The sequence below is a fragment of the Trematomus bernacchii genome, unplaced genomic scaffold (assembly GCF_902827165.1).
Source record: "Trematomus bernacchii unplaced genomic scaffold, fTreBer1.1, whole genome shotgun sequence".
In the NCBI taxonomy this organism is placed as follows: Eukaryota; Metazoa; Chordata; class Actinopteri; order Perciformes; family Nototheniidae; genus Trematomus; species Trematomus bernacchii.
In genome coordinates, this window is record NW_022987739.1 from 2926065 (window position 1) to 2948293 (window position 22229).

Genomic DNA, 22229 nt, shown 5'->3' on the forward strand with positions numbered 1-22229 from the left:
GTCATATTTGTTATGAATAATCATTTATCATTTATTAAATAGTAAGTCGCTTTGGATAAAAGCGTCAGCTAAATGCAATCTAATGTAATGTAAAGTAAGGCAATATGGTAGTCCCAAAAACAATTCCTGTCGTCGGAAAAAGCACAGATGATTTGCCTCTTATCTTGATTGCATTTGACTTTATTTGGTTGGCATGTAGAAAAGAGAGAAAGTGAAAAATGTATTGCTTAATGTTTGATTACATACATATATCAAATGTGTGATCGGAAGAAGTCTTAAAAACCACCTGATTATGATATGTTTTATAATGTATGTATGTACACATATGAATACATGTTAATATCTGTATATTTTGTTGAAATATTATTTTATACGTTTTGCATCATATCTTTACACTACTCTGTGCTTTCTGGAAACTTCAGAAAAATGGACATGGGGGGGGAAAAGAAAGAGGTGAAAAGTTGCAGTAACCCAATATATCCACTTGGGGTCACCATGACTGTAATTATGAGACTATCTATGTTCAGTATATTGTCGTCAGAGGAATACTCTTTGGCCCAGCAGGTGATATAGATACATTTTTTTGGTAGCAATTTGGTATCAATGCTTTAAATACTGCTATATATTTGAAGAAAGTAGCTTAAAATCTAGCATTTACAGTTTTATTTTGTTGTCCCTGCTGTTTGGCTCTGCCTGCATGTTTTAGTTTCTGTTTCCTTTTTATCCACTGTGTTACATTTGATCTATTTAAATGTATGATTTACATTATTCATTTGTAATTGGATTGCTTTTTTTTATGTATGTGAAGGAAACTAACAATTGTTTTAAAATAAAAAGCATATATAGTCGAGGAGAAAGCAGAGGACTATGGCACTAAACTAATAAACTAAACTCCGGTTAAGTGTTGAATAAGCTTGCAAAACTCAATAATAAGGTATGTAAGAGCCCCTGTTTTAAAAAACGAGTCAACATACAAACAAGTACGTGTGATCTTGCCAAAATATCTGAACTGTCATTATGTGCAATAGAAGATTAAAAAAAACAGTGACAACATTAACAGGAAGCATGGATAACAGATACGTCCTGCTGCAGCCTTTGCTCTCTACTTTGTGTTACTGCAATTGCCTGAAGATGTGCAAAAGGAGGAAGTGCAACCAGTCAGGCTTATTTTGTCACTTTTGATTGCGACTCAAAAAGCATCCTGCCAGCACGTTTAGTGAAACAGTTGTAGCTGTAGATCTGGGATACACCTTTATATCCAACTGTTAATATATGTTTTCATAATCAGTGCTCATTTGAGGTAAAACAAAGCAAAAAATAAGACACAAATATATTTTAGGTAGACAAAACTTGACACATTCCAAGCATTTTACTGTTAATTTCACTTTTGTTTTGGTTACCACAAAGAGACATTTTTGTTCTGTAATCTGCCATTATTTAACTGTTCAAACAGATAACTAATGGTTAAGTTGTTCATCAGGTTTAACATTCATCCAACAGGCCTCAGGTAGTGTAAAAGAGAGGCTAGCGCTTAAAGGAGGAGAGTTTACCACCATACAGCTGGATGATTTATGATCACGCAGGCAAAGCAGGTGTCTGATGCTACAGACTCAATACAGATCCTCCATTCTCTCTGTTATATCTTTGTGTATTTATTATAACTCCGCCTCAGGAGAACTTCATCAACATTATTTGAGTTTGCATCTCATTTGAAAGGGTAGTGAGTGTGTGATCACTTTACCTCATTAGATAATATTTAACAAAATGTCAAGTTGACTGAGCAGAGTTTACACTGTGTCAAATGTGAAACATCTTGTCGGTGCTGTTTGACAGACACGCACAAGCATATCTTCATCTTTATTGGGGATCATATTATGTCATTTATCGATTCAAAGCCTGAATAACCGTTTGGTATAAATCATCTCGTTGTTATACAGTGGAAGATAAAGGCTGTAAAAAGAAATACAAGGTTAAGGAAGATATCTTTCGTGTGCTTTTAGTGTATTATTTTTCGCAAATATTAAGAATATATACATTGATTTAAATGATTGTTTGGGTATATATATGTTTGTCCTGCCTCTTTGCTGTAGACCAAAAATGGAGTGTATATTATCCATTTTATATACCAAACAGGCCCTTATCAGAAGCAGCATAATTAACACTTATATTGGTCTGAATAAGCATCAGCTGTAAAGTCAAAGCTGAACCTGTTAGACTGAAGATGCAAATGATTGATTTTATATTGGAGATGATTTTCAGAATTCGTTTCTTATTCAAGAAAACATAAGCACATCATACATACACATACAACGTTGACATCAGGGATACACATGTTCACATACAGAGTGAAACAAAAGCAACCAAAATAATAAATGAATTAGTAAAAAATACTCAAAAGTCAGATTTTAAGTAAAGTATTTGTCAAATACAAATGTGGTTATATTTAATAGTGGTGCCATATTGAAAAGTGAAGGTAAAAGTGTGTGACATTTTAAGTAAACACAAATATTTTTGTTGGATTGTTTGTCCATTCAACATCAGACCAAACCATTCTCAAATAAAGAGGGTGATAAAAATATATAACAACTTGTTTCTTCATGGATATATTGGTAATGATTGACATTTGATACAGTCACTTGGTTACGTCCTTATTAGGCGACCAGCTCTCAGTTCAGATGACTCCACCTTTTTCTAGCTCCATCAAGTGAGTGCAGAGAGGAAGGTTTAAACGGAAGGGAAGAGGAAGCAGAGCTCACTTCATACACTACCTTCGACACTTTCCCGCACCTTTATTGCAAGTGAGTACTTTTATAACACTGTTTTATTATTCATTAACACAGATAGGAGTAAAATACGTAGGTTTTTTTGTTTCTGCACGGTGCCAATTTCCGTTACGTCGTAAAGTTAAATTCATTCAAATTGGTGAAATGTTTTGGTTATCTTGATGTAGATTAAAAACCTTTTGTATGTGCTGTAAATTCAGATTTTTTTAGCGGATTAAAGTTTAAAGAGAGTCACATCCGGCTTTATTTCTTCTGTGGCGCCCAAATGTGTCTCCATTGTGTGGTCAAATGTTACATTTGCACACAATATTTTAACTAGTAATTTTGGGTAATAATGGTATCGTCCTGTTTGCAGCCCGCTTCTCATCAGTTGCACCTGTGCTGCGGACAAAGACCTCATTGACAGCCGGGCTATTGTTCCCCTACACTTTGAAGGCAGTAAATAACCTATTTGCATAGATTGTCTCTGTCAAACATAGATTAGGAGATACAGAGAAGACATTGATGTGTTTAACAGGTAGGTTGTCGATCAGAAGTGAGATGTACCTGCTAGCAAAACATTATAACTGTTTCTAACGGTTCACTTTCTTGCACCATAGTGTCCTGCTTTTAGTAGCTTCAGTTGTGACTAATGTATTATCCTAAAGGCATAGATTAGAGTATGTTTTAAGACAGGTGTTTGATCTTTTCTTAGGTGTGTTTGAAAGGTTTTGGTAGCATGGAGTTGTTTGCTAGGCTACGATTAACGCGGTTAGCATCTACCACCAAGCAGCAGTATGTCAACGGCTAATAGTAGGGGGAGACTGGGGACAGCTGCAAGACGTTTTTCATTTTGCTTAGTTACTTATAGACTTTTTGCTCTATAACGACTCTTTTTTTTATATATTAAACGTACATATGTGTGCTATTTACCCATACCATTTAAAGATTAATCTATATTACAGATTGTTCACAATATACATTTGAAGGGAAAAAAATCAGACGCATCATGTACGGTAATATACTCTGATATTCTCTCTAGTATTAATATAATACTCTTTATTTCACTATTTTCAATTTTGGTCTCAATGAGCATAGTATTCTTAAAATGGGTATTGTTGTACAATAATATTATAGTTGCATTTATTTATACAATATTTAAATAGCATTATTTATTGTACAAACCTGCATCTGTTTGATATCTGATTTTCGTTAAAGTAGTCGATATGAACGCTGACCTTGGGCTTTGGGTGATTTTGGTTGAACTACTCATTATTTACCTCACAATCACTTTTGCAGTTTCAAGACAAATATAAACTTGTATGTGGGTTAAAAATATTCTTTAAATCACCGCAAAAACTACTACTTAAAAACATGTAAAATGCTGTTGTGTGGTGGTCTATCATGACATGGCTCATTAGCTATGGTCACAACCATAGACTGTATATATAAAGGTCACAACGTGTTGCCACCATCCCCACTATGTCAGCCGTGACGTCACACCATGTGCTCGCTACACACACATATTTTATCACATGCTTCCAATGTCACTTATAAGTCAACAGGACAGTATCACAAAACTACACTTCATGAGCAATAATTACTTTTATACCTCCAAAAATACTATTTTCAATAAATACAGCAACGCATGCACATGTCTGCTGTTTTATTTGTGGCAGGAGGGTATATATATATATATATATACTCATACATACATATACACAGTATGAGTGTCCCCAGTCTTCCCTAGTATTAAACCTTTGGCAATGTGATTTTGAATCATCTTGCAATTGATCTATGTCAAAAAATAGTGAAAACTGTCCATCCCAGTTTCTTAAAGTCCCAGGTGATGTATTAAATGTCATGTTTTAGATATTACATTTAATATGATATAAAACAGTGAAAAGCAGGACATCTCAATATACAAGAGGCACGAAACATTTAAAGCACATGAAATAGAACTTTAAAGATGAATCTATTATCAAAGTAGTTGCTCATTATGTTTCTGTCAATTGACTTATCATTGCAGCCATAAAGTAAATATGAACATTGTTATCTACTATCATTATGTAAAGATAACGTTTCTTGATAATTACTCTGATCATTTTCTGAGCAGTCCAGATTACTGGATGCTACAGCATGAGTCATGCCTGGGAGAAAGACAGAACCAATTACAACCACACCTCCTTTATACAATACAAGAATACTGAAATTGTAGGATTATACTACACCAGAAAGTAGTACTGCAGTTACAGTGGGATGGAGACAAAGAGGCTCAAGGTCAACCAGCCCAGGTGTACCCACCCACTGATAGCAATGTAAACACTGCAGCAGCATTGTGACTGTTAACGCTCCAACTTTTGCATGTTGTTATCACTCCATCAGCTTCCAATGTCAACACCTTCTCCAAAGGACTCATTTAGTTCCAGTGAGGGGAAAAGACATGGGAACTGTTTGCAGTGTGTTGTGGTTTATGCAGCAGTCTTTATACTGAAGTGTCCTCCTGTTAGGTCACTGAGCAGCTAAAGTTCATTGCTACAGTAGGTAGTGGAACATGTCAGTCATGCACATTTTCCTCTACAAATATTCCCAACTGGTTTGGTGTTAAAGGGCTCCTTGTCACCTCTCTGTGACTTCAGTTCACTGAAGCACAAAGCATGATGGTGTTCCAGAAAAAGTGGCGGTTTATGACCTTGGGATATGTGACAGTTTATGGCCTCAGTGTATTTACATAGTTTTTAGTATAATGGTAGGGACCTGCATAAACTGGCCCATTTACAAACTGCTGATACATAAATGCAAACTTAAATGAATTTTGTCAGTTAGCTTGGCCCATTTTGGCTTTATGCGTTGATAATCCTTTTAAATAAGTCAGTTTCTCAAATTTAGGCTATTATGGCGCGTTTCCACTACACGGCCTCGCTCGGCCCCGCTCGGTATGGCTAGGCCTCGTTAGGACTGGCTCACTTTATGGCGCATTTCCATTACAGTTTAGGAACTGGGGTAGTATCTATAGTAACGCAGTGTAGGCGGAGCCGTGACGTCATCTTCAATGAGAACCCCAGAAAAACAACACAGCTGTTAGCACTCAGAGCTCACAGCTCCTCATATCTGTTCAGAAACTAGACAAAAGTTAAACAAGTACAAACCACAGACTGCCTGTGTCATGGCGAATACAGTCGCTGCTTTATTTATGTCTGTATAGGCCGTTGTTGTGAGTGTGGACGGTCGGAGCATATACTGCGTTAGCTTAGCCAATCTCCATTTAGAAAACACGCATTTTAAAAGGTTTTTCGCCTGCCGTCTGTCTGCAGACTTGTCAAAGCATTAATTCATGGTTTTTACTAACCGGTATCAGTATGTTGTTACTTCGGCATCATTTTGAAACGTGTATTACAATTAAATCACGGTCAAATATGTCCATCTTGTTGTAGTTGTAGCCCCCTTGCCAGCGATGCTCTCTCTAGTTTAGCATACTCAGCCCGACTCAGCCTCGTTGTCTCTGGCCCTAGACCCACGATTTTATGAGGCCAGAAAAACTGTGAATTAGGACCCGCCGGCCGGTACTAGGCCAAGTGGAAACGCAACCAAAGACGGGCCGCTGACGTCACAGCCCTCTTAAACCGTGCTCCGCGCTGTAGTGGAAATGCGCCATAAGAGGACTCTAGTAAATGCATTTTCCTCCCATGTTAATGGATTGAAACAGTTTTAAGTGATGCTACATGCTCCAAATGACAGTGAGAGGTTAATGTTTGATCACTGAACAATAGAGTACGTCTTCCTTGCTTATGTTTGAGGAAACTGTTAGAAATTCATGCTTTGAGGTTTGAGGTGTTTCTTCCTGTGTAGAACTTGCATAACATTCAGCGTGCATTCAGGCTAATGATGATGGGATATTGATCCCAATTTTGGAAATGTTTGTGTTGCAGCAGCATAAAAAGACATGGCATTGTACAATACAAATTAAAATAAATAAACAAGAAAGTAGAAAATATACATGTTGAATTTGCAAATTAGCAATAACAAGATATACAGCAAGTTATTATATATACATAAGTATGTGACAGATGGAATATTAAAATGTACAGTGTGATTTTAAGTCCAAGAGAGTCAAATCCCAACATTTCATCAAATAAAAAAAACAAGAGAAGTTAGGCTTAGTAGTTAAGCACAAGTTTAGTTTAATACTAGTTGTTGTTGTTTTTCTAAATGGCACGATGCCCTTGGCTCTGATTACGGCTGTGTTTTGACCAGCATGCCTGGCAAAGTGGCAACAAGTTTAGGTTTGTTTTTGGTTTCATCAATCGTTGTCCTTCTTTATGCTTAGCCTTGAAGAGATTTCATAGAGAGTGTTATGTAAAACAGCTGCGTCATCATTTTATTGGAAAATTAGACCAAAGGTCAGCTTGTAAAAATAAACAAAAATACACATTTAAAAAACATATTACTGTTTAGGGGATGTTGGCACAACTCCATATTGTTTCATCTTTCTTTCTGTTATATTACGCATATCGGAAAGTCCCAGTTGTTTATTTACTACAGCTTTAGCACATGTGCATGTTTCGTGTCATACTATGATGCCGTAGCTGCGGCATCTTAGGTATTCTAGACGGACATGAAGAGTGTCATTCCAGTCGTAATTATGACTTGCATGCTCACGATTCTCAACCTGGTAACCCGGCCCGTTTTACACTTGCCTCAGCCATCAATTGGAGTTGTTTTGTCAATGAGTGTTAGCTTTGTCTCTCGTGACGCACACAAGGACGCACCATTGCGTCAGCAAGAAAACCCTTCAAAGGGGGAAAAGGATCCAATCAATTCACGTGGTTACTGGATGTTTAAGTGGGATGATGATACAATTAGACAAAGCTCAAATTGAATTTAGTACTGTAGCACAGATAGAAAAACCAGTAACCAACAGGCTGGCATATTGCCGATTGATTTGTAACATTCAAATAGTTGATGAAGTAAAAGAGTTTACTTGTCTGAATACTTGCTTTTCTAATTGTTGGAGTAATCTTTTTCAATTAAGGTGCTAAACTATTTTTACTAAATAGAAATCTAACTATTGATTTTGACATGAAGACAGTTTGTTAATGTATCAAAGTTCTTTAAGCCATTTACATTTAGTCTCAAGATTTAAGGTTGTTGGTTGTTTTAGGAGAGACGGGGGTGTTGGGGTCCTCCTTAAGATTTTCCCTGTGATGAAAGGTTTGTTTGGAAATTCCTCTCAGATTACCAAACAAGATATCTTGCTCTGAGCTCAAGTCAGAACTTGTAGATTTTCACACACTCTTGAGTATTGCCTCCTTTTGTGCTATTGGGTTCATCTTGCATCTTTTCTCTTTTCATTGTTTTAATCAATATTATAGAATTTGAGCTTGAGTTCAATCTCGATAAAGAAGATCTAACATGTTTTTTTAAATGTATTGATGTGAAAGAGAACCAAAGGTCAGCAGTAAAATGACACAGTGTCTTGTCACTTTCACAGTTTGCAGAACACCTTTTTACTCAGAGTAGTTTCCATAGTTGTGTTTGAACAGTTTTCTTGTGCAATGAGGGACTTTTGCAAACACTTTACAGCCATTACATTAGCTTTTACTCAAATGGATTGGATCATGTGGTTTAGCTGTTAAATTATTACTAATCTGAACAACAAAGTGCTTTGCCCTCGTTCACTTTATTGTGAAAATGTCATTTGTAAGGTTGCGATGCACTATTGTTGTCTGTGGGAAGTTCCAGAAATCTGAGTCGTTGAAAGGAGGGGGGAGGGGCGTGAAGAGAACAAGACCTGTTTTTAAATGGCCGGCATTGTCCGAATACCTGCAGGTGGACTGCTTATGCTCGCCCTCTCCCACCTAAACACAGACCCCACCCTGGTGTAAACACGCGGTGTCAAGACACGTTCAGAAACATTCCTGTGAAGGGGGGATAAGAAGCCGTTGTCTTTTTAGGTTGGTTAACTTCAAGTTTGTCGTTAAAATGGCAGCTCTCTGTTCTGCATGGTGCGGAGCAGTTTGCATTTGATTTCCTAGATTGGCACTTATTTGTGTATACAAACATATTTTGAGATTGACAATAAACTTGACTTTGACTTATTTATTTGACATAAGGCTAGTTTACTTGATCATCCTCATTGCATATTGCTGTATACCTTTATAGCTATTCTGCAAATATGTCATATCTACAAATGAGCCAGTCACATTTGGAATTAGTGTGGTTTTTAGGTGACAACGCAGCAGAATGATGCTGGAATAGATTGAGTTGTAGCCCGTTATCTTTTGATATACAATATGTCAAGCATATTTGGAGGCAGGTCACCTGACTCCCAGCTGGCATGCTGTCCATGGTGTGCAGGAAGTGCACGCTGACTAATGCATTTGTTTTACCTTGAGAGAGGTTGTGATCCAGCTGGACGTTTAGGAATTGATGTTGTTTTTTTGTTACACTATTCAACTATCACTGATTATATCCTTTCAACTTGGCATTCACTCAACCTACAAATTGCTGCCATTCAATCCTTTCTGCTGACTTGTTTAAACGTTATGAGCACAGAAAAAGACAATAATAAACATTTAAATAACCGGACAAAAACAACATCTTCTGTCCACATTGTTGCTATCCAGAACAAAACCACTAAAACTTGGTATACCTCATCAATCATAACTTTGTTCTGCCATTTTTGTAATAATGTGTCATGTTTTCCATGTATACAACTATTAGAGTTGTTCACATTGCATAAATTGACCTGAGATTTGTGCTTTGGCAGAACGGTTAGACTCCTCACACCGCCGTGTGACACGCTGATGGAAACTCAGGGAGACCTCTGCTCAGTGCTGTAATGCTGCTGACACACACACACATTCCTGCTGTACACTTTCCAAGGAAACAGATTATTCTTTGGGATTTTGCTGTTCTAATTCAAGATTATCAATCGTTTAGAATGAAGCTTTGGCAGTCGTATGTCAAACACACTGAAATCCACATTCAGTAATTCTTTTTTCTCCCTAGTGCTATAGCTTGTTCTATGTCAGTGATTATATCCTATTTTTAACATCTGTTTACATATTGTGAGTGTGTGTGTGTATGCAGGGCTTGTTTATAACAACTGTCAAGTCCAATGAATTTTAGTATATTTTACTTCATGGTTATGTGTTGTTTTTTTACAACATGAAAAATACAGTCAAAATTGTATAGTTTTGTCACAATACTGACATTTTTGATAATATCAATTTTTGGTACCATTTCAATACTTTGGAAACATTGACAAAGCATTTGGCAAATGCATCCAACAGTCACAAGGGGGACTAGTAATCTGATTACCCTCACTGTTCTATTGAAGTTCATTTTGTGATTTATTTAATAACTTTATTGAAGACAAGTTTATCTATAGTTGTCAGGTGTTTTGCTATTTGTAGGAGGGGTTAAAGTGCACTGCTGTGCCTCCATCACCCCCCGGTACGGCACAGGTAGAACCAGTCAAGTGGATCAGAAACAGTTTAACACTAAGAGGTCATTAACAGTGGCACAAGCTCTTATGCAGCACTTTCAGATGACTGCAATTTAAACGTTGGAGTTCAACAAGTTTCCACACAAAAAATCCATCAGACAAAACACTTTTTAAATTATTTAGATATTTAGCATTTTCATCTTTTCAATACCATTAAAATACTCTGAGACTAGAGTTCTTATGGTTTTTACATTTGACTTATAAGCCTTCTGTATAAGTCTGCAAGAGCTGCCTCCTAGATTGACTGCAGTGTGTGACTTGATATCAGAAACTCTAAATGTTTAACTCGCTGCTATGTTGTGTTTCTCCTCGGAGCGACTAGGAATAGCAGTGAGATCAGCGTAGGTGATTCCCTTTTCAAGAAAGGCAACACCTTCTTACAAAACACATTAAGAAGGATTTTAAGTATTATTATATGAGTCATGTCTGCTCTTTGTAGCAATCATCTGGTCTGCCATTAGTTTTACCATCCAACCCTGAGCAAACATCTTATGACCGTTTATGGCGCTACCTAGCTTAAATGTATTCGATTTTTCTTCTGGAGATTGTTCTATGGGATGCCAGTAAACTATAAATGTACGCTTAGTTTTAAAATAAACTTGTAGCAATCAAGCATGCACAACAAAATTGCAAAATGGAAAGGCATGCATTTACTCCTTTTTCAGGACATGTATTGTCTCCGAGCACAGAGAGAGACATGGAAGCTAGTTTTGTTTTATGGGTGTAGGTCGGGTAGAGAGCCAATAAAGGCGTAACAATGGCTCCCTTCATGATAACAGAGTCTCCTCTGATTTCTCGCCCACTGCCTGTGAATAATATTATCAGCCCACCCCTGTGCAAAAACTGACAGCGCCACTCGACAGTCGTGTGTGCTTTTATGTGTGTTTCAGTAGAAGGGGGTGTGGACAGGAGGGTGTGTGTAGGGTTGACATGATTAATTCAGGGCGGTGGTCACACAGAGGCATTTTTATTTCTAGGTTTTTTGTAGTGTAGGTTTATGTAGGGGCCGTCTCATTCTGACCCCAGTTGTACTCTGTGTATGCGCTCGCTCGCTCACAAACTCTCTCTCTCGCCCTCCCTCTCCTTCTGTGAGCTAGTTATTCATCCAGTGTGAGTCAGGGAGGGTGGGGATTCGGAAGACTGCTGTACCAGTCACACTTTGTCAGTTTCTCATACCCTAACCCCCGTCTCTCTCTCTCTCTCTCTCTCTCTCTCTCTCTCTCTCTCTCTCTCTCTCTCTCTCTCTCTCTCTCTCTCCCCCTCTCTCTCTCTGTTTCTCTCTCTGTATCTGTCCCTGCTCTGCTGTTTTCTCTCTTTGCTGCTGCCGCCCTGCTGCCTGCCGGCTCGCCCTCACAGTTCAGGGAGAGGCTTTGCCGTCCTGTGGAAGAGCAATCCATATTGGATTTTGATGATTGAAGGGGGAAACCTAGTCTCAACAAGGTAAGTTGCGATACGTTTCATAGAAGGTGAAGTAACTTGTGTGCCGACATGCTCCAGGGTTGTTGTTTTCTTAATCGGGGATGATTTCTGTTCTGTGTTTGAGGATCTGTTCTGGTTAATATGTCCTTTTTATTGCGGACACTTTACAGTGTTTGACTAATGGGCTCCTGAATTTCCTTTTGGTTCATCATTAACTCAAACCTCGTGAACTCTCCTTTTCCATCCCTATGATTCATTGACATGGTTCTCATAGGAAATGTTTCCCCCTCCCTTTCCGCTTGTTGTATCTGTTTTGGAGATGCTAACCAGCCACTTTGGAGCCAAGGCTGCCTAATATTGAACTGGTGGTTTTTGTAGTGGGAGATAATAAGATATTAACACTGGGTTTTTACTTTTAAAACCACTTTTGTTTTAGTTTGGTCACAAGACAACACTGGTGTAGCTGTGGGCTGTAACTTCTGAACATTCCTCGTGAAAGAGGACAAAAGTCATTGCCTAAAGGTCATCGCCTGAAGGACGGTGTCTAAGTGGTCATGTGTCTGCAGCTAAATTGCTTCCCTCTGTCATGGGAATAAAACAGCAGACACTTTGTGGACCCGTCTCACAGTTGTGAGGAAGTTGCTGTCCTCTTGTGGAAAGACTTTTAATATTGCTAAAACAAATAAACAACATTCAGTTGATCAGTTTATTCTGCTGGTTGTTCTTGTAAAGTTGTGTGGTTTCACAGTGCTGGAATAAAAGGGCTTCATTTCCATGTTTTACAAACTTCAATCTTCTTCTTGGACTTGGAATACAAAGAAATGAGTGTCTTTTTCCCCCCTGTGTTCATGATCATGAGACCAATCACCTGACTTAAATCAGTTCATGATTAGTCCGTATTCTCAAAAACAAGTATCTAATGAATCACATGTTGCATGTTCATACAGTAGTTTGAACATGAAAACAGAGATTTAGATAACCAGCATTCAAAAAGCAAATCCTAAATATCTTAATCTTAATCCTGTGCACTGCGACAGTGTCCACGCCATCATTTCATTTGAAAAAAAGTGGCTTTTGGTGCCAACAAAACAAATTTAGTTTTCTCAAGTAAACAAATCTACACTTAACTATTCAAATTCAATGCATTACCAACACCATTTAAAGAGAATATTGGCTTTAAGAACTTGCATTTCTATAGCAAAAATACAGATTATGAACTCAAATGAATGCCATGTGATGCGGTGAATCTGCCAGTGCACCATTTAAAGTTACTTTGTTGAATTGATCCTAACATCGCCACTTACCTGACCAGAGAGTCGTCTGCTTGATTTAACTGTTCAGCATTTTTCCTCAGAACAAGACAGAGTCTACAAAGACATGAGGGTACCTTTGTTGAAAAGTGATGCGCCTGCCCAAACGCTTCATCGTTGGTACAAAATCAACCACAGCGTTATATGTAAGAGTTTTCTGAAATGTCATACATCTGTCTAACAAACCGTCATTTGCACGGTGGGTGATAACGCTGGGGACTGCAAGGCGACAAAACTCCAGTTAAAGTTTGGGCGTTAGGAAGTTAAGTCACCGGTAAAAACTAGGGATGTCCCGATCACCTTTTTTTTGCTCCCGATCCGATTCCGATCATTTGATTTTGACAATCTGCCGATACCGATTTTTCCCGATCCGATCTTTATGCAATGCATTAAGAGAAAAAAAAGGTAACAGATAACGGCTGGTCATCCAACGCGATGAATTCAGCTATCTTGGCTGTTGTTTTTTTGGCCTTTTCACTGTTCTGGGGCAGTTTCTCTTTCCTTTTAAAAGTCTCTGAAAGTGTTGGTTGTTTCAGTGCCGTTACCTGAGTGGCCGCTGTGTACTCGTCTTGTTGGTGTTTGTTTCTCAGGTGGCGTATTAGATTGGTCGTGTTGAACGTAGCTCTGTTCTTTCCACCACGCGGAACCTCCGCCTTGCAAACATTGCATCTGGCTGTTACACTGCCTTCGCTTTCAATTTTATAATACTTCCAAACTCCCGACTCCCGAGGCACCAGCTGAACGTAGCCTCTCGTTAGCTTACTGCTACTATTAGACACTGCGCCCTGCCCACTCTGTTGCCAGATTTGAGAGAAATAAGCAACCAGGTCTTTGAAAACAAGCCCAAAAGAAGCAACACATACATGATGTGTAATTTTAAACCAAAACTAAGGCCTCAGGATGACTTTAAGACGTGAACATGGTCATTTTTGTTTTGTAACATTAAATTAAATAAAATAATTAAAAAAATTAAAATAAATTCCCGATCCCCGATTTTTTTTTTCTCCCGATTCCGATCTTTTGAAAATCACGTGATCGGCTCCGATCCCCGATCACGTGATCGGATCGGGACATCTCTAGTAAAAACTAATGTTTGAGAAGATCGACCAGAAAGATACTGTGCTGTAATGTTGACATTGACTCGTGGTTAACAATTGAACCAACTGCAGGATGGTATCTACAAAATAAATTCCAGTTTGTAATATATAATCTGTTTACACTGTAGATGTGTGCTGTTCAGCGTTTTACCTTGGCCACAGTGCACAACATTTAAAAAAGATAACAAAACAATTGCGAAATAGCATTCCTCTACATACAACAAGCTCATTAGATTACACCTCAAATGTTTTATTATGCTGTATCTTCTGTTGCTGTTTACCTGAGCTGCAGCTTTGTGAGCCCTGCTCCCTTCCCTTCCACAGCTTTAGCTATTAGCTGCTAATGATATTGGTTTAAGGCGGACTGTTCTTTAGGCCCAAGGCAGTGAAAACTCAGAGCTTTGTAGATTGTACAACAATAGGTTGGTGAGGGAGGAGACCACACCCTGCTTGTTCTTAACTTTGTGAATATGCTTCACACTTTACACTTGATATGGTGAGCCTGCATCAACAGAAAAATATGCAGGTCTAAGAAAAAAACATAGCAGCATCCATGTGAGCACATACTGTACTTGTAGTTGAACAGTGTGCTGTGGCAGTTCTCTAATAAATGTGATTGTTACATAACGAGAAGCAACACGTTTTGGTTTTAGGGAACTTGGATGTCGCGATTCTGCAGTGTTCAGGAAATGTCCTTTGTTTGCTCCCAGCTGGGTTCATTTGAGGAGAGCAGTGTGTTTGTTGATTCTCACTTTTCGGCGTGACCCTTGCACACAGATAGCAAGTTAGGTGCCGCCTTCCTGTGGGATAAGGGATGCCCTCCTTGTTCCTTTTAGCACCTCCTCTCTGATATGAGGCCACGTTGGAGCAAAGCATCCTGGGATTTGCGTAAGGAGTGTTTGTTTGCCGATAAATGAGCTTCTCTGTTATTGAATTTTCAGTTCTGCTGAATCGGGAATTGGGTCAAAAATATTTCTTGTTGCCATTCATTGGTCTCAGGTTTTTGACAGGAAGACCTCAAAAGGACGGGGGATGATTCTCGACTGGCCGATCCATTAAAAGCCAAACCACCCGATAGTCATAGGGATTTTTTAATTTAAAATATCATTAGTTACTGTATGGGCCTCTGTTGTGGCTTCCCCTCGCAGCGCTTCCTGTCAGACTGGGCAAATCTACTGCTATTTTGAGGGGAGATCGAGCGACCCCTACCAATTTGGACTGTTCCTAGTTGTTGTTGAAATCTGATAGGCTCATTGTAGTTTTTGATTATATATTAAAAAAAAAAACATTGCGTTTCTGAGTCAGCATGTATGGTTGAGCGTGTGAAACTCTTGGCTTTTCATTTACTGACTGTACATGTTTTGGTAAAGTTGTTGGCAGTATACTGTGAGTTTTTCCAGCTCATCTACTGTTTGCTCGCTCGGCAGGTCTTGATTTATTTCTGCTGGGACGTGCTCTTACAAACTGAGAAGGCAGGTATCAGCACGAAATCCTAAACTGTCGTCAGTCATCATCACATTGTCTTTATAACAGAAAAACTGTGCTGGTGGTAAAATGACTGCCGACATGTTTTTCTTACTGGCAAGGCCTGTCGATCTCAAAGAGCCAGACAATAAGACTTGATTTTTATTTTTGTTTACCATTTCTGTAATTCATTATTGAAGGGGAATACCTACTGTATACCTGGACATTTCACTATCCAGGACATGTCACCACTTTTATAAAGCATAAGATTCCAACAAGGAAAGGATATGATAACAGTTCATTGACCTCGATGTAAAACATGATGAGGTTAATTACAAATCTGAAGAAACATTTATAAGGGAGAGAATCTGAAGGCAGTGTCACAAAGGCTTACAAGTGTTTTTATGTGGGTTTTGTAGGCACATTGACAAACTAAATACGGTACAATTCAAGTAAGGATTCCAGTCCAAAACACAATCTCGCCTAACAAAGTTGTTTTACATAGATACAGCACATAGGAGCATGTTGTTGACTAGCCTAATATCTCCACGTCTATGCCGTGATTTTGAAAAACTTGAGATGAGATTTCAATATTGTAATGACTTCCATGGGAGAGGAGGAAGCATTGCCGCTGTGTTTGGCTTGTTTAACAATATACAATTAACAATAAGCTTCTTGGTGTGTTTTTTTGCAGATAATTGGGTAACAACAACACCACAAGACGGCAAAGATGCTTCGACAGCTTCAAGAGTTGGGCTCTCATGCCGTGGACATCTACGACTTCCTCTTGGCTGGAGCTGGTAAGTGAGTCACCCGACTAAATACAAAAGATCCCTTTTTATGTCTCAGGGTCCCCGCGGATCCTTAAAAAGTCTTAAAAGTCTTACATTTATTTTTTGATATTCAAGGTCTAAAAATGTCTAAAAAGGTCTGGAATTTTAGGAGGGGAGGTATTACATTAGCCGCGTTCACACCGGAGTACTTTTCACCGTACTTTTCGCGTTTAGTTCCGTTAGTACCCCTTATGTCGCGTTCACACCAAAAAGAGCACTTAATCTCGGGAACTTTTACCCCCATTTTTAGTGCCTGCTGAGAGATGGTACTTTCCTGGGGGAAAAAGTGCCCCAGTTCTGATTGGCTGGGCGAATTGCAAACCACGCCCCGTACAACTCTGAAATGTTTTGTAGAGCCGCCATTTTATTATCCCGGCATTAGCATTATTAGCATTAGCATTCGCCCAGTGCACCAACGGAGAGAGAATAACTTATGGCAACATAAAATAAAACATGGGAGCGGTGGAGATGAGGAGGTGTCGGCGTTCTGGCGATTTACTCGGAAGGCTTCAGTAGAAGCTGCTGGGAGTCCCAGCAGCTTCTACTGAAGCCAGTCCCCAACTCTGGGGACTTCCGGCCGGGGACTCCGGGTGGCAGTATACGCCGTGAAGTTGTTTGCGGCCTGCCAGTAAACCCAAAGCAGAAGAAGAAGAAGTGACGTCAGCGGCTCATTTGCGTAATCTTCCCTCAGGGAAAAGTACTCCGGTGTGAACGCGATCTGTACTAAATGCCCTGGGGTAATAAGTGCCGGGGCTCTGAGTGCCGGCACTAAGTACGGCAAAATACTTGGTGTGAACGCGCCTATTGTATCTGGGGCAGTCATGTTGGGTAATGTGCACTGAATATTTCCCGTTATTCAAATGCAATAGAACTCAGTAACAGTTTATACTGTTGTCTAGTTCATCGATTCTTTTGTATTGGTATTATTTTTTCCTTTTTAAAGGTCTTAAAAATGTCTTAAAAGTCATAAAATGTGTACTTAAAAAATGTGCAGATGCCCTTGATGTCTGTTATCTGACATTTCGTCTATTTTTCTTCCTCTAGATCCACGAATTCAGAAATATCCGCTGATGCAGAATCCCATTGCAATGTCTGCTATCCTGCTGTGTTACCTCTTCTTTGTGATGTACCTCGGACCTCGCATGATGGCCAATCGAAAGCCCTTCCAGCTAAAGGAAGCCATGATAGTGTACAACTTCTCGCTAGTGGCACTGTCGATATTAATCGTCTACGAAGTAAGACACTATTGCTTGAAGTCTCCTACATTTGAAGACATGTTGCAATTACACACAGCACAGTGGTCTGATAGGAAATTGTTTAATATTGGTTGAATTTATATCAAAATCGAGATGTAAATTGTTACAGCAAAGTGGTACAGCAGCCTTTTAAAAGTTATTGAATATATACAAATAGTGAACAAATGCCAGTACTAACAATATTATACTTAAACATTGTATATATTGCCAATAAGTCACACAACAGTGTTCTGCCGGGGACTGTGCTGGTTGTTCATATCTGTAAGGATCTTCTTTTGTTGTTCTTAGCTAGGAAAGCAAATTAAATAAATAAATTGTCTTGTTTTTTAGTTCCTTATGTCTGGTTGGACCTCCACGTATACCTGGCGATGCGACCCAGTCGATACGTCTGACAGTCCTGAAGCACTTCGAGTAAGTCCCTTCTGAATACTCAGTTGATACTTCATTAATACATTTGATGTGAAATGATAATAATTTAACTAAGTGTTTATTCTCCTCTCTAGATGGTCCGAGTGGCCTGGCTGTTCTGGTTCTCTAAGATTATTGAGCTCATGGACACAGTGAGTTCAGTCTTTTTACTCGACCGCCTTATTGTGAAGTTTCGGTCACCATTGATTGGCTTTGACTAATCAATACCCTGTTTCGATCAGCTTTTCTTCGTGTTGAGGAAAAAAGACGGCCAAGTGACCTTCCTGCACATCTTCCACCACTCCTTCATGCCCTGGACCTGGTGGTGGGGGATTGTCTACGCTCCTGGTGGGTACACATTTACCACATCTTGACTTTGACAAAGGGTTTGGAAATGATTAATGGAGTTGAAATAACAGGTGGGGGTAATAGCACCATTACTTCATCCTGACAATCAGCAACACTGTCTCCATTCGGTTTCTGCTCTTGTCTCGTTAAAGACACACTGAGAAGGCTGTGTGAATTGTTCTTTGTAAACAAAAGACTTCCTTGTGATATTATCACTTGTATATATTTTGTCATACTTTATTTTGACATATGTATGACTTTCTTGTGACATACTATGCTTTAAAGTTTTCATGATTTGCTTTATTTTTACTTTTTAGGTCTTCTCTTATGACCAATACCATTTTCTCTCTCTCTCTCTCTCTCTCTCTCTCTCTCTCTCTCTCTCTCTCTCTCTCTCTCTCTCTCTCTCTCTCTCTCTCTCTCTCTCTCTCTCTCTCTCTCTCTCTCTGTGTATATATAGTCCTACTTCTATTTTCTTGTTACTTTTATGCATTTAATTTGGTGGAGAGGGTCCATGCAAAAACAGACACACCACATACATTTTAATATGAGTCTATGCACTTTTTTCCCTACTCATTGTGCCTTGTTTAAGATACCATGATGTACTATTCTAAGATATTTTTGTTACCCTTTATGACATACATTACAGATGGACAGGGCCTCTGCAGATACAAACACTCCACAGATTTGTAGTGTTTCGAAAAATTCCTACTCGTTATGTTTTTGTGACAAACTATATATACTTAGACTTTTTGTAACTTTTTCGGTACCTACCATTCTATGATTTTATTGTACCAAATCATACTTGACTTAATTCTTTTTTTCATACTATTCAAAGGGCAGGGTCTCTGCCAATACAGACAAAACACATACTTATAGTGGGTCATGAGTGATGATTGACAGGGATTATTTCTGTATGAGTCTATGCATTGTTTTTCATTTGGGAAAATCCAACTCATTGTGCCAACCCTAAAGAATCCTTTTATGACTTCTTGTACCAGACTATACTTTGACTTTCTGCGAAATACTACAGTATGACATTATTAAGACTTTTCTTATGACAAACGTTACTATTTCATAAGAAAATCCTACTCATTGTGAGAGCTAAAAGAAACCTTATCCAAGCTACCCTTTTTTTAAGTGATGAGTTCAGTTTTGGTGTCTGACCTTGAAAGAAAACTCAGGAATGTACTGTAGAGTCCAGATTGTTTTTAATCAGCAGTTCTCTAGCTACACTGTTCTTCGTCTGAATGCTGTTTGTGATGATTCCCCAGGTGGAATGGGATCTTTTCATGCCATGGTGAATTCCTCCGTCCACATCATCATGTATTTCTACTACGGCCTTGCTGCTGCTGGACCTCGCTTCCAGAAGTTTTTGTGGTGGAAGAAATACATGACCGCCATTCAGCTGGTACGTACACCCTGCAGTCTGCACTTTCCTGTGTTTGCTTCATCATTAATGTTGCTTAATTTAAAGGGCCCATGTCATGCTTTTCCGGTTATTACCCGTCCCCTTGTGTGTTATGAAGGTTTTTATGCATGTAATCGGTGTGCAGTCACAAACCCTTAAAGTACACCCTGTAGCGAGTAAAACTCTAACACAGAAAATACCTCTTCAAAACGCCTCGTTGGAGATACGTCATTGTCCATTTGATTCTTCCATTTCGTTCCGGGTATGGCATGATGTCAAGCCGTACCCGGAACGAAATGGACCAATCCGTGGAGCCGTTACGTTACGTCCGCGGAGCCGTTACGTTAAGCCCCCGCTGATTGGTCCAAATTGACCAATCCACGGACTTCCTCACACACAGGCAGCTCTCCTGATTTCTCCTCCCTGGCTGCAGGCTGATAACAGACAGTTGGGATCCCGGCAAAATTCTCTCTGCAGACCCATTCTCACAGCGTTTATCAACCTTTTTCTTACTCAATATCAAGCCACACTTATTGTTTTTACTTCGGCTGTGACTTTGTGTGTGCTCAGGATGAGTTTGGCTGTGTTTCGCTATGTATCCTAAACAAGGAAACAACACCTCCACGGAGCTCAGCGCGATTCACAATGTCCCGACCAATCAGAGCACACTGTGCTCACAGGGAGGGTGGGGGCTGGAGCTATTGGAGCTACAACGAGCCGTTAAAGGCAGAGAGTGAAATTCAGTGAATACACGTAGTTTACAGAGATGCTGCATGAGAAACCAATGTGAGTTTGGAAAATTGCACAATATAAATCTATTCTAGTATACCTCAATGGAATTATGATCAGTGGAAATAGCCATGACATGGGACCTTTAACATTTACTTGTAGGCTTCTAGGATAAGGATGATGTAGCTTGAATAGATTTGTTTTAAGAATTGCTCAGTGTCTTCTCAATACCTGCCAAGTTAAAGTCTCTGCTCCAAAGGCAGCGAGACAAATGGCTCAACATTTTCCTAAAGTTAATGTTTGGCTGACGTTTTCCCAAAGTGAATGTTTGGCTGACTCCTGATTTCTTCCCATAGACCCAGTTTGTCCTGGTGTCTCTCCACGCTACTCAGTATTACTTCATGGACAGCTGTGACTACCAGTTCCCCATGATCCTCCACCTCATCTGGATGTACGGCACCTTCTTCTTCGTGCTCTTCTCCAACTTCTGGATCCAGGCTTACGTGAAGGGTAAGCGGTTGCCAAAACAAGACGTTAAGCAGAGCATGAACGGCACCGCTGTCCACGCCAACGGAAAACACCACGAGAACGGCATCAGCGGCTCGAACCGGCAGGAGAACGGCAGCAGTCACAAGATGAAGAAGGCCTAGGAGAAGGAAAACCCTCCAAAGTATGACCATGTTAACCTGTTAAACCTACTACGGATTCCAAAGATAGTTTGGCTGTTTCTTTTCCTGTGTTTAGTTTCATGTGCAACAAAAGGGGAAGTGACATGGTCAATGATTTCCACAGTTGGGGTCCAACATTTTGGGTGGTTCCTTTTTGTTTGATGTTTTATAGTCTGGAAACCATTTATGGAATAAAATGTATGAAGAGAAGATGTTTTATCATCCAAATGTTATCTTCACTGATGTTGCAACAACCTCTTAGTTCAGGATCACACTGGTGGCCTCGCACCTCTCTTGCCTTCACCACTTTTCTGACCCTCACATTGTCCTGACCCCCCCTGTGGACAGATGACTGTACAGTTTCTATCAGACTTGAAAATACTTTTTGTAAATAGTTTTACAGCACAAAAATCCAACTAATTGTATTGGTATGCTTTAGACTTTCTAAATGTTATATTGTGTATTTAAAATTTAAATGCCAATAAATACAATTTTAAATTATCTTGTACACATTGTTTTTGAATGATTGTAGTGGCTTCCTTCCTTGTTTATCTACAAGCCACTAGACGCCTTAAACGGACATGTTTTAACTCGTTTTCTTCCTTTATATGTGTGTTACTTACAGTTTGAAGAGTTGCTTGGCCTCCGATGGTTTGGATGGTATTAAGCGATGTGTTTGCTCAAAAATAAAAGACGCCTTTGCAATATTCAAAACAAATAAATAAGCAAAATTCAAATAAAATAACAAACAACTTGGGTATTCTTTCTTCTTGACAAGGCTTATATAACTGAATAACTTAAAGGTGGCCTTTCTTATAAAATCTAAATACTGGCTCTAACGATGATTATCTTGCAGAAAGCTACTTACTTACTCTATGTGTAACTCGGTTGTCAGAGCGTTGGGGGAAGACTCTGACATTGTGTTGCAACAAAGAAGAAAAGTATTTGTGTTATTTGCTTGGGCCTCTTGTCTCAGCCATCCCAATAATGCGAAGAGAGTGGGAGGTAAACAAG

At 39.2% G+C, this 22229-nt stretch overlaps 1 protein-coding gene across 2 annotated transcripts; it reads left to right on the top strand.

The window, feature by feature from the left end:
* The first annotated feature begins 2696 nt into the window (after positions 1 to 2696).
* On the top strand, positions 2697 to 21716 carry elovl1b (ELOVL fatty acid elongase 1b). Of its 2 annotated transcripts, XM_034146370.1 has the most exons (9): positions 2697 to 2798; positions 11629 to 11712; positions 16257 to 16362; positions 17440 to 17630; positions 17982 to 18062; positions 18155 to 18211; positions 18302 to 18407; positions 19682 to 19818; positions 20904 to 21716. In XM_034146370.1, the coding sequence occupies exons 3-9, from the start codon at positions 16293 to 16295 to the stop codon at positions 21195 to 21197; spliced, it is 936 nt and encodes a 311-aa protein (XP_034002261.1). In that variant the 5' UTR covers positions 2697 to 2798; positions 11629 to 11712; positions 16257 to 16292; the 3' UTR covers positions 21198 to 21716. The 2 variants fall into 2 exon arrangements, with proteins under 2 accessions (XP_034002261.1, XP_034002262.1); XM_034146371.1 differs by lacking the exon at positions 11629 to 11712 and having other exon boundaries at positions 2707 to 2798.
* The last annotated feature ends 513 nt before the right edge of the window (positions 21717 to 22229 follow it).

Coding starts and splice junctions, on each gene's coding strand:
- elovl1b (XM_034146370.1), top strand. CDS start 16,293: ATGCTTCGACAGCTTCAAGAGTTGGGCTCTCATGCCGTGGACATCTAC. Junction 16,363..17,439: donor CTTCCTCTTGGCTGGAGCTG/GTAAGTGAGTCA, acceptor TTCTTCCTCTAG/ATCCACGAATTCAGAAATAT. Junction 19,819..20,903: donor ACATGACCGCCATTCAGCTG/GTACGTACACCC, acceptor TTCTTCCCATAG/ACCCAGTTTGTCCTGGTGTC.